Raw genomic sequence first — 13308 nt, 5'->3', positions numbered from 1 at the left:
AAGATTCCAATCTATCCCACCTAAATATGAAACGTTATTTCTACTGACATCCTGGTGACATAAAAACACAAATGGTTTCCCCTTTATATAAAGGCTGTCATAAGACATAAGACATAAGATACAGTAGGCTATGCAAGTAAGTCTCACACTATACTTTCCAGGGCTCTCAAGTGTCACGCATTGAGCGTGACAGTCACCCATTTCAGTCTTTTGTCACGCTCTCCCGCCACACATTGTATTTCTCACGCAGAAAAACGATTTATATATTTAATATGCTGCCGCAGCGCCCAAAATGTCTCTGGCCGCGCCGCTCTCACTATGAAACCGGCAGGAATCAAGCGCGTCTCCCCTGAAGTTGAGCCTGCCACTTATCAGCCAATCAAAAATAACGAGAGGGCTACACAATAGCCAATCAAAAAATAGCTATTGTATCTGGGTTTCTAAGATTTAACTCAACAACCAATGAAAAACGCGTATCCTGGAATTGTTGAACGTAAATTATTGAACGTGAACCTGTTACTTACTTCTTCCAAGTTTCGTTCACCTTTGAGCTTCGAGCATCAGTTCATGGTTTCAGCACAGAGTAAGTCATCTTTTAATGTTACAACAAATCCACATCTTGTTTGACACAAACAATGACAACGTGACTGCTGCTATAGAATGTTTCCCAGATAATTAGCATCAGTTGTTCATGACTGTAACTTAGCCAACAGTTTCACAGCCTGTTCATTGACAACACTTGCTCAGAACAAGTAGCCTATATGCCTAGTCATATACTTTCGTTCACACGATGACTGACATAGTCACATTCTAAACACATTCTCACTCTCCAAATAGGCTTAATCATTTTATTAGCACTAAACAAATTAAAGTGTATTTCATAGCCTATAGTTATAGGTCACTTTTAAAATCATGTCATATTATATAATTACATCCTGGCCATGGATGCATTAATCATTGCATCTGTATTCAAAAATGTTGGGTAAAAAGCATTTAAGCATCCTCTTATTCACCCTGAGAGAAAAGCCCCCTAAAAGGTCCAAGTTAGTGGATGCTCAGAGGTGGTGAAAAGGCCCATTATTGAATTGTCAGTGCCATGTGTCAAATTTTTTCTTTTGCAAATCTGAGCAATTATAAATTATACTTTTGCCCCATTTTGACTTGGCATTGCTCTTACATACTTTAGCCAATAATCAAATGCCTGCTCTCTTTTGGAAAGCTGAGACACTGTTGGAAAACAATTAGAATAACTGTGTGATGTACTGATACAAAGTTACAAAGGCTAGATTATTCTTTTCTTTTTCTACCGGATAACAAGCATCTTTGAACTGACCACATTTCAGCCCTCTAGGTCTTGACTTGATATGACTTGAGTCCTAGCATTAGGCCTTGTCATGCTGTGTGCAAAAGTAGATCAATATAAAATGACAATATGAGTACTTTAGACCATTATTTGCCAAGGTATGCTCATGCATTTTGTAAAATGCCCTATGAAAACTCCCCATAGGACTTTGGGTTATCCAAAAAAGTGCTATATTGCTTTTATACAACAATTCTACCACAAACTAAATAATCTGAAAACACCCCAATGTTGTTTAAAAATGTTAATTTCGACATCGTTCTTACGCATCAAAAAACAGTTCCCTTTTCAATAGACAGCGTCTTGGTTGCTAGGTAACCAACATTCCAGATCCCTCTTTACGGGTCTTTGTGGTTTACCTGTCTTCTTGAAAGAAATGTTGAAAGTCGGGCTGAAATCACATTCATATCTAGCTTTGCTGCATGCATGTTACAAGGACACTGGGCCATGTTATGTAAGGGACATGGTACTGCAAAAAAACGGAAACATAGCCTACCCAGGTAGCATTCTGACGTTGGGCCAACGTTGGCCCAAGGTCAGTGGTTGTGTTGGCCCAACGTTGGCTGCTGACGGTGGCCCAACGTCATTTTGTCCGGTGGCCCAACGTTGGCCCAACCATTTAATTAGACCATCAGCAGACCTTTGGCCAACCCTAACCCAACCATATGCCAACTTAAAAAGCCTACCCAGCCAACCCAAAATACACCTTACCAACACTATGCCAACCCGAAACCTACCTTTCTAACGTTGGGCCAACCATTTCATAGACCGACTGCCGACCTTTTGCCAACCCCAACTCAACCATATGCCAACTTAAATAGCATACCTACCCCAAAAATTACACCTTAACAACACTATGTCAACGTTTTAACCTTAAGATGACTGCTTATTTCAGCAGAACACTCATCTTGATATTTTGGCCACCTTTATGGTTATTACAGTAATTTAGAAATTACTTACTTGATCACAATGATTTTACCAATCTGCCCTGAACTTGTAATCTTAATAGTGATATAATACCAACACGAGATTAAGGGTTAAAATAAATACATTTAATAATACATATTGATTTAATAATAAACATTTATGTGATGAGATCCTCAAGGGTTGATGGGTCATCAATCAGTTCTGCTCCTATAAAATAACAGAAATTACTTTTAGTTACTTTTAGAAATTATTTTGTTTTGCTTGCTCAAATAAGACTTCACTGCATTAGGAAGATTATACAGATAATTTGTCTAACAAGAGATTACGAAATGTGTAATATTAATAATGTTGTCTTCCAAGTGTAATCAAGCAATCATTTTATTAACTGGTGCCAATGTACAATCTATGGAGGCCTATTTCATAACATTCTCTTAATTATGTACAAATGATGTTAATGCCTTCAGGTCACTTATTTCCACACTTGTCGAATAGTTATTCATTTCGAAAGCATTAGATAAAAAGATGAGACAAAAAGGTAAAACAATTTAGGACTATGCACTAATGACTAAAAACTTACAATGTCAGATATTTCAGACACTTCCTCGGATTCACTGCTGATGTCAGATGGAGGATGTGATGGGGAATGTGTCTGCCTCTCTAAATTGAGGAAAGAAATTCAAGTTAACTACTTACTATTTCACAACTGTGATGATAAATAAAAGTCAGCAATACAGACATACAGGCAATTACAAATATTTTTTGATTGGTTGTTGAAATCTGTACCCTTTTCTGATCTCCTTTTTCTTCCTCCATTTCGGTCACCGCTGTATTTTAGCCATGTTTTTATCTTTTCTTCTGCCTCCATTAAGGTGGCCCCTTGTTTTTTGGCAGCATCTGCGTGGGGAATTTGGGGGAATTGAATGGAGAGTGAAGGATAATATTTTACTCTTAAAATCAGTTTAAAAACCACTGATTTAGAACATGACGTGAAGTTTTGTTGTGTAGGGTAGATAATATACTGGATGTGTACAGCAGGCTACCAATCAGAATGTGTGTAGAATAAACATTGAATGAAATTGTAAAAGAGCTGTAGTACCTATGATGACTTTTGCCAGGTGCAACACAGAAAAAGGACTTTTCTGCCCCCTGCCCATCCAGTTAAACTTTTTCTCTAAATCATTGCTGATTGTTTCACGCATGATCCTGTAGATTATATCTTTTGTTGTTGTCCCTCCCAAACTCATGAGATGTTTTCCCTCTAAAATGAAATGGTTGTGCATACATGATTAAGCTTGTCAAAAGGTGGAACATAACTACAAGCACTACACAGTGCTATGGGCTACCATACAGTCCCATAACAGAAGAAAAGTGGCATTGCAAGAAAGCTCACAATTGGTGCCTCCAAAGCTTCACTACTAGGACAAGGCATTAGTGATTCTGTAGTAGAGTTGAGTTCAAGAGGTGATTTCAAGAAGTATTTAGGATAACTCAGACAGTTGAGTTTACTGAAAGAATTGAAATGAGAGCGAAGGAGGAAGATCAAACTATCGGTATCCAAGAAACGGATGAACCACTCAACGCATACAATCCTTTTTAACAACACTATTTAAAACTATTTATTGTATTTATGTATGTATTCCTATTTATTCATGTATTTATTCAATGGCTTATTTATGGTATTTATTGATTATGAGAACTACTAATAACTAGAGTATAGGTTTACATACACAACATAAACAGAACTTACCAGAGAGCCGTGTTTCCTTGTCAGAAAAGCCGGTCCTCCATTTTTTTATATCATTAATATTTTGTAACGGAAACTCAAAAATCTGGAAAACTGCTGACTTCAGTGACACTCTCTCTTCTCAAAATTGCCTGAAGCAGAAGATAATTTTGTCTGACTTGGCCTTTTATCTCCTCTAGCATCTGAAAGAGTCGGAGTTCTCTTTCTGAAACAGACAAAGTATATAACTTTATATAACATGTGTCTACTGTTTTGCATACTCAATTTGAAAATTATTACATTCTGTTTTTATTTAGCATTTTACATGATGTCCCAAGTTCTTTTTTTTTATTATCTAAATTGTGGTTGTAAATCAAAGCACATTGGATATTAAGGCTAATTGTTAAGAAGTTGTTGAAGAGTTTCTAATCCTTTTATAGACTAAAAGGTAATTAATAAAAGCTCCAAGTAAACTATTATAAAATATTTGGAATAGTTCTATGTACCATCTTGTCTTAGATCTGGGACTGTCTCTGGTGTTGATGGTGGAAATGGAAATGGTGGTATGGCTGGCAAGGTCTGGCTTTTGGCTCCATTATTGCAGAATTTCTTTTTTGGTCTTTCCATTGTCTCTGCATATGAGAAACAGTGAGAAGAACAGTGAGAAACAGAATCAATACATGATATTCCAAAGTCTTGACCACTGTATGTTTTCTTTACATGTCATGTTTTCATCTGTGCTGTTTACCTGTGTGGAGCCTACTTGTTGAGGCCTGAACTGGAGGTCTTCCTGAGGCTGCAGATGGAGGGGCTGATGTAGACCTAAATCCAACATATTTCGATGATGGTCTGTTGGACACATTAAGTGTAATCAAATTTTTAAAGGTGCAGTGAACACTAGTAGCAAATAAGCACAGTCAGGCTATAAAAGAAGAACAGAGAACAGAGGAAACATGCACTCTTTTTCAAGACACTGTCCTCGCCTGTCGACTCCAAACCATTGCCTTTGCAGAACTTCACGAGCTTCCTTCGGGCTTTTTCATAGGAATCTAAATATAGAAACAAACAACATTGTTAAGCCTATTATCTGAACATTTGAAAATAACTGCTTATAGGCATAACTCACAAGGAGCATGTTTAATTTTGAGCAATAGATTTGAATAGTTATTTCTCTATATTTCTTAACATTGTGGAACTTCCTCAATAACTTACCATACTCAGCCACCCATTCAGTTATATATTCTTCCCATTCTTCATCAGGGGTTTCATTTTTTCAACCGCTTTTCTACATTTAGTAGTATTATATGGGGGCCAAAAGGAAATTTTTTTAATCGATGCTCAGCCAGTCACTTGGTATAACCTCTGTCTCATTTTTTTTTCCGCGGAAAACAACAATTGAATACATCTACAGTATAAAACAAACAAACAAACAAACAAACATAGCTAGTGTTACAAACTATATACACTAATTGAAGCTCAATTAAGCAGTATGCAGTAAAGGATATGCCACAAACCCATCCTTATATTGTAAAAGAATGACTTTTGTAACAGTCTGAAGAGGGACAATAGTCAATGACTGCCCGGTTGTTTCACAAAGGATATATTAAGACTTGATGAATCAATGGGGTAGGTAAAAAAAGATGATTTGTTTTGGAATTTAAGACAGACTAAATGTGATGCTTCCTTGTCTTTTAAAATATTTTTAACTATATGAATGTCTCCATTGAACAGAATGTAGTTGTCTCCCTCTGATAAATTAATCAAAGTTCCACCATTAATATATTGCTTATATTGTGTAAATTGCGTCACATTGTATGGAAGAGGCCCATTCTTATGTTCCTGGTAAAACCATCCTTGAAAACCCTTTTTTTTTCGCTCTGACACTTGCTTTTTTCTGACAATCTCCTGATGATCTGTTGAAGGGGCTGGGTAGGGGTCCTAATCATTTTTTTAACTGTGTAGAGGAAGTTCTCAAATGGGAAAGCTGAGAAATTATGCAGAGCACCAAACTGCCTTGCATCATTGGCAAGATGTGTCAGCCCGTGTATGTTATACACAACGTAATTACCATAAACAGATTGAAAATGCTCAACAAATGTGATCAGCAACTTTTCAGCAAAATCATAGTACTGGAGGCACAGTGAGGGGCAGCATAAAATTCTAATGGCTACATGCAGAAGCATAAAATTGTGGTATAGAACATTCGGCAGATGGTCTTTCAGTGCCACTGGACCAGTGTACAGGAGAAAAGTTCTGAACTCTGTCGCTTTCCACCTATCTACCTCAACAAGTGATCACCCTTTCCGTGCAAACTCTCTGGGGAGTGTCATTGCAAAGGACACAAGAGCTGCAGAAATTAGGCCTATCTGATGAGCACCTAAACGAGTAGGAAGCGGTCCCCTCATCCAAAACCCAATCAACTTTCTCATAACCCCAAGACAAACAAGGTGCATAAAATCTAATGGAAATTGGGAGACCATACCAATTCCAACCTCTGTCAACACACTGGTCCCTTTATGGTGAAACTCATCTTCTTTATTAATAAAAGACGCATCTGTCCGTAAAGGTGAATCGACTTCAGGAAAAGTCATGCGATTTTCGGCCCACGTTCCCTCCTGTGTGCATTTTTCACAGCCATGGTATGCATTGTGGGCTTTAATATTTTTCACGAAAGCCTGTGCACTTGCATCACAAACAAAATTAGAAATTTGAATATCTACACATTTGCCAATAACATCCACACCCTCTAATTTAAGCTTTCCATATTCATTCACAAATGTTTCCAGGAACAGATTGACATTCGCTGGTTTTTTAGACCCAAGATATAATGCAATGACGAATGGTTGCTTTGTTTTGTCTTCCTCTACCAAGCCTAGAATGGGCCAGAACTGCTGATTGCTGCTTTTGAACAAAGGTAGTCCATCAATATTTACTTGTAAATGAATGGCCTTTGGGAGAGGGTCTATCTGGTGTAATATATGCCTAATGCCTTTCTCAACTCCAAAATAATGCATGGTGCCACCAGCAATCTGCTGGACCTCATAATTAGTTGGAGTGCCTAAAAGAGTGTGGGAATCCTTTGGGAGATAGGGATGATATTTTCTCAGGATGCCCAAGAGCCCATTTAGATGGCATTGTGGTACTTGGCTGTCTATTGCCCAACCTCTGAGCTCCTCCCCAAGACACTCTGCAGACTCAACAGATTCTTCATCACTTGTGTCAGTTTCTGTCAGAGCATATGACCAAAATTCATCAATAACGTTATCGTCAACAACATTAAACTCAATTTCAGACTCTGATTCATAGGACATGGGCCAATCAGATGCAGCATCTGACCACACATCATCAGAGGGGGCGTTTTCTGCCAGGCATACCGGTATATTTAAATCGTCGGCTGCGTCAGATTCAGCTTCAGAGACTCGGTGGATATGGAATGGCGGCAACTGGAGGAAAGGAGCGTAGACGTTTGTCTGTAGAGCGTGAGCTACAGGCAGTTGGCAACAACTGGACTGTGAATGGTCAGAGGTCAGGAAATGACGGATCAGGAAGTGAGGATGGGGAGATGGATGTTGGACGCGGGAGTTTGGATGAGTGGAAAGTAATCAATAGGAAACGGAAAACTAAAGATAGAGACGAATCAGATTATAGTGACATTGATAAAGAAATAAAAAACGGTGAAAAGGGTGGAAAATGAGTTCAAGGTGTTTATCAAATTGTTACAAGAGGGGACTACTTTTAACGAGTGGAGTCCAATCCAACTAACCAAAAGTCTGCATAAAGACATTGGGGAGGTAAGGAGCGCTAAACAATTGAGGAATGGTTCTTTACTGGTAATATGTAAAAGTGATGAACAACAACAGAAAGCAATAAAGACAAATAAACTAAATGGACAGCGAGTGAAGTGTTCAATGGCATATGACAAAAACTTTGTTAGGGGTGTGATCTCTGGGATTCCTCTAAGTGAGTCAGTGGATTCAGTGAAAGAAGGAATACAAAATGTTAAAGTAAGGGAAGCAAAGCGACTTAAAACAAGAAGGAATGGAGTTATATGTGACAGTCTATCAGTACTGTTAACTTTTGTGAAGCTAAACTCCCAGGAAAAGTCTTGATTGGTTACATGAGCTATGATGTCAAGGTTTACATTCCTCCACCACTGCGGTGTTTTAAATGTCAAAGATATGGGCATGTAGCGGCGATATGCAAGGGCAAACAAAGATGTAGCAAATGTAGTGGTGAACATGAATATGGAAAGTGTGAAGAAGGGGCAAAACTAAAATGTTGCAACTGTGGAGGAGAACATAGTGCAGCATATGGAGGTTGTGAGGCTAACAAAAGAATGCAGGAGGTACAGCTTAATTAAAGTAGTCCAAGGGGTTTCCTATGCAGAGGCAACTAAGAAAGTCCCAAGAGGTGTAGGTGTACCCGGTAGAAACAATAAAGGATGGGACTAAAGCTGTAAAGGAATGTGTAAAAGTGTGATCAACTAAAAAGAAGATACGTTGATTGTGAGTAAAGGTGATTTTGTGCTCTTCATGGCTGAGATAATCAATTGGTCAGCACAGACCACTAGTAGAACTGAAAGAATTAAAATAATTGTAAAGTCAGCTGAAAAATACCTGGATGCAAAGGGAATGCCTTGGGAAAGAGTAAGAGATATTCTTAATGATGAAACACAACAATCACAGTCATGGAGTGGGCCTGTATAATGGTTTTAATTATACTTCAGTGGAATGCTAGGAGTTTAATTACAAAAAGCCAAGAATTCAAAAAAATATGTTGAAAATTTACAAGAGAAACCTAATATTATTTGTATACAAGAAACCTGGCTAGTGCCTAGGTTGGATTTTGTAATAAAGGGGTATGACTCTATAAGAAGGGATAGGGAAATAGGTAAAGGAGGAGGAGTTGTAATTTTTATACAAAGGGGACTTCAGTATAGAGAGGTAAAGAGGGGGAATGACTTGGAATACATTGCTACAGAAGTATGGACAAATGAAGATAATGTGACAATTATAAACTTTTATAACCCATGTAGACAAGTGGAGATAAGGCAACTGGAGGATATTTGGAAGGATTTGACAGGGAGAATTATCTGGTGTGGGGATTTTAATGCACATAGTACATTATGGGGAGAGAGGGATGATGGGAATGGAAATGTAGTCGAAGAATTTATGGAAGAGAAAGAGTTAGTATGTTTGAATGATGGATCTGGGACTAGAATAGATGTGGCAAGGGGTACAGAGTCAGCAATAGATCTAACTATTGTCACAAAAACCATTGCAGATAGATGTGACTGGGAGGTAGTTAGGGAAAGCACAGTAGGAAGTGATCATTATCCTATTAGAATTCAGATAGGAGTGGAATTAAGAAATGAACATGACATAAGAGAAGAGAGATGGATTTTAGGAAAAGCAGATTGGGGTAAGTATAGAGAAGTAAGTGATGAATTGTTACTATCTATTGATAAAAATCAGGATATTGAGAAATTGTGTAATGAAATTGGCAGTGGAATAATTGTTGCAGCAGGAGTATCAATCCCAAAAACTAAGCCTAAGACGTTAACTAAAATAGTGCCATGGTGGTCTACAGAATGTAAGGAAGCAATTAAAGGTAGAAATAGAGCGTTTAAAGAGTTAAAAAGAACACATAATTTTCAGAATTTAGTTCAATATAAAAGATCTCAGGCAATAGTTAGGAAAACAATAAGACAAGCTAAAAAAAGATCATTGGAAAAAGTTCTGTGACTCTATTGGTCGAACTACTCCAGTGGAGAGAGTTTGGAATATGATTAAAAAATGAAAGGGAATGGAAGGGAATATGGATACCCAGTGTTGGTTGAGGGGCAAAGAACGATCACCAATAATAAGGAAAAAGCAGAGGTTATGGCTAAAACATTAGCCAAGGTGCACAGCTCAGGAATTTAAATCAAGAAGAAAAAAAGAGGTAGAGAAGTTACAATTGAAAAATATCGCAATGTGTTTGACATTGAGGATAGCTAAGAAGGGTATTGGATGTGTTATTTACGAAATCTGAACTCAATAAGGCATTAAGTAAATTAGGTAAGTCATCTCCAGGGATGGATAAAATCTGCTATTCCATGTTGGAGAACTTAAGTGATAAGGGGAAGGAAGTTTTGTTAAGTCTATATAATAAAGTATGGATAGATGGCTGTATTCCTAGAACATGGAAGGAGTCTATAATTATTCCTATTAGGAAACCTGGGAAAGATCCTAAAATAGCAATTAACTATAGACCTATTGCATTAACATCCCAGATGGGAAAAAACTATGGAAAGGATGATTAATGACAGGCTTACATATTGGGTTGAAACGAAAGGATTAATGAGTCATTATCAAAGTGGATTCAGGAAAGGTAGAGGCACCATGGATCCCATTGTATGCCTTGAAGATACAATAAGGAAGGCTCAAGTGAACAAAGAAAATGTAGTGGCTGTGTTTTTTGACATTGAGAAGGCATATGATATGTTGTGGAAAGAAGGTATACTGATAAAGGTTAAAATATTGGGAATAAAGGGACGGATGTTCCAATGGATTAAAGGGTTTTTGTCTAATAGAACAATTCAAATTAAAATAAATGGAGAATTAAGTGAGCAATACAGTGTGGAAAATGGTGTCCCACAAGGAAGTATTGTTAGTCCACTATTATTTTCAATAATGATTGATGATATTTTTAAAGACATACAAAATTCAGTTGGGGTGGCATTGTTTGCAGATGATGGAGAAAAAAAAAAAAAAGGAAGAAATATAGATTTTGTGGTGGGTAAGATGCAACAGGCAGTGAACAGAGTCCAAGAATGGGCCCTTCAATGGGGGTTTAGGATCTCAATAGATAAAACAAAGACTTTATTCTTCTCTAGGAAGAAAATAAATGAAGATGTTAAAATCAAATTATCTGGGGCAGATTTAGAAAGAGTGGAATTCTTCAAATATTTAGGAATGTGGTTTGACAAACGATTAACTTGGACAATGCATATACAAAAAAATATTGAGAAATGCAAGAAAGTGTTGAATGTGATGAGGTGTCTGCGTGGAGTTGAATGGGGAGCAAGTACACCTGCTTTAAAAGCCATTTATACAGGGCTGATGAGATCTGTATTTGACTATGGGTGTGTAGTGTATGGGTCTGCTGCTAAAACATCACTTAAGAAACTAGATGTAATTCAGAACCAAGGTTTGAAGCTATGCTGTGGGGCAATTAAGACCACGCCAGTGGCAGCAGTCCAGGTAGAGATGGGAGAGATGCCTCTCTATCTTAGAAGAGACCAGCTGTCTCTTGTGTATTGGACAAATCTAAGGGGTCATAGTGAAAAACACATGAGTCAATCAGTCTTATGGCAGTGTCAAGAGAGAGAGAGTTACCTTATTAAAAGTTTTGGTTGGACAATAAAACAAAAGGTAATACATATGGGAATCAGTGCTCTTGAAATAAGCCCTACAGTGGCATATCCTGTTGTTCCTCCTTGGCTGATGTCAGAGGTTCCAGTAGACTTGGGCTTATTAGAGGAAAAGAAGGATGTTGAAGTGGATCATTACAGGGTCCAGAGTTACATTGCGAGCAATTATAAAGAAGCAGTCATTTTATTTACTGATGCATCTAAGCAGACTGATAAGAAAATGGGAGTTGCTTATGTTATCCCTCAATTAAACATTGAATCTGGAAAGAGAATCAATGATGATTTAGCTGTATACACAGCAGAAATTATAGGAATATGGATGGCCTTATTGTGGGTAGAGAGCAATAGACCTAAGCAAGCTGTGATTGCGTCAGACTCTAGCTCAGCTTTAATAAGCCTTAAACGTTGTCACTCTGAGTCTAGACAGGACATAATATATGAAGTAATGCAATTAGCCAACAATCTGCTTAAGTCTGGTATTAGTACTACATTTATATGGGTACCAGCTCATATAGGTGTAGGAGGTAATGAATTAGCAGATAAATGTGCAAAGAAAGCAGCAGGGAAGTCTGATATAGAGTTGAATATTAAATACAGCAAAGCTGAAGTCAAAAGTATAATCAAAGCTAAAATAAATGAAAAATGGCAATTTGTATGGGATAACGAACAGTCTGGAAGACATCTGCATAGTATTCAAGGAAAGGTGGGGAGGAGCAGGAATACATGCAGAAGCAAGCAAGAAGAAGATGTGGTGTCCAGAATGAGGCTAGGACATACAGGATTAAACAGAACATTAGTTACCATGAAAAAGCATGTTGATGGAATGTGTGAATATTGTAATAGTCAAGAGACCATAGAGCATGTAATTATGTCTTGTCCTGAGTACCATCAAGCCAGACAAAGATTTATCTCACAACTTGGTGAAATCCAGATGACATTAAATTTGAATGATATACTGCAAAGAGAATCAGGTGAAATTTGTTTTTCCTTTTTGTTTTCTTTTTTGAAGGTAACTGGGTTATTTAAAAGAATTTAGGAAAGTGTAGGATGACCATTTGATCCACACTCCAGTCCAGATGGTGGCGGTAATGCACCAAAAAGCTGGTTGCCAACCGCCATATAAAAAAGAAGAAGAAGAAGATTCAGCTTCAGCATTGACGTTAACCTCACTAAGGATATCGAAAGCCCTTCGCTTTGCCTGACGTTTAAGTGTTCTGTCTGAATAAATGTTGTTTGCAGACATAGTGTGTGTATCCCTGTAAGTATGCGGCCAAACAAATAACTAACATTTAACGTTACAGTTACAGCTGATATGCCTACGGAAGCTAATGCCCATTGTTTACCTAACGTAAAATAGCTAACGTTAACTGTTAGCAGCTAGCAGGCTAAAGGTAGGTGCTAGCTCATCTACATTTAATTGCTGGCTTGCCTATAGCTTCTAATGATAAGATTACATTTACATCAGATTGCTAGCGTGAAGATAGTAAATTGGTTTTATGTATATATATATATATATATATGTGTAAAAAATAAATAAATAATTGAGCAGATTACCTTGGACTGGCTGGCTGGGGTAACGTAACAGCTAGAAGGCTAACGGTTGAAGATAACGGTAGATTCTATACAATTCTATATCACGCACTCACCGTTCTCTTAGAAGAGCTCGCTCTTCTTTAGGTCCATGCTCCAATGCATCCATATGTTCAGGTGGTCTTCATGTTGTTATGTAGCGAGGACAGAGTATGATACCCATACAATACGGTGTGTTTACTATAGCAAGTTAAACGGACCTGCTGCTGGGAGAGGTTTGTTTAGATGACTTATTACAATGATTATTAGTGATGCACCGATGTGAAAATTGTGGCCGATACCGATAACCGATAT

General features: G+C 37.7%; 1 protein-coding gene and 1 long non-coding RNA gene across 2 annotated transcripts; both read right to left on the bottom strand.

Moving 5' to 3' along the window:
* Nucleotides 1–4121: 4121 nt before the first annotated feature.
* LOC125299880 lies at nt 4122–4969 on the bottom strand. The gene is made up of 3 exons (XR_007194466.1): nt 4759–4969; nt 4517–4642; nt 4122–4236 (listed from the first exon to the last, which is right to left on the bottom strand). It is a non-coding gene; the product is annotated as an uncharacterized LOC125299880 (long non-coding RNA).
* A 949-nt stretch (nt 4970–5918) lies between these two features.
* Nucleotides 5919–12955, bottom strand: LOC125299879. The gene is made up of 2 exons (XM_048251367.1): nt 12565–12955; nt 5919–7413 (listed from the first exon to the last, which is right to left on the bottom strand). Exons 1-2 carry the CDS (start codon nt 12665–12667, stop codon nt 6305–6307), a joined length of 1212 nt encoding a protein of 403 aa, XP_048107324.1. The 5' UTR covers nt 12668–12955; the 3' UTR covers nt 5919–6304.
* Between the last annotated feature and the right edge of the window lie 353 nt (nt 12956–13308).

The sequence above is a fragment of the Alosa alosa genome, chromosome 8 (assembly GCF_017589495.1).
Source record: "Alosa alosa isolate M-15738 ecotype Scorff River chromosome 8, AALO_Geno_1.1, whole genome shotgun sequence".
NCBI lineage: Eukaryota > Metazoa > Chordata > Actinopteri > Clupeiformes > Clupeidae > Alosa > Alosa alosa.
The sequence above is the reverse complement of the archived record's forward strand: the minus strand, read 5'-3'. Positions and strand labels throughout refer to the sequence as shown.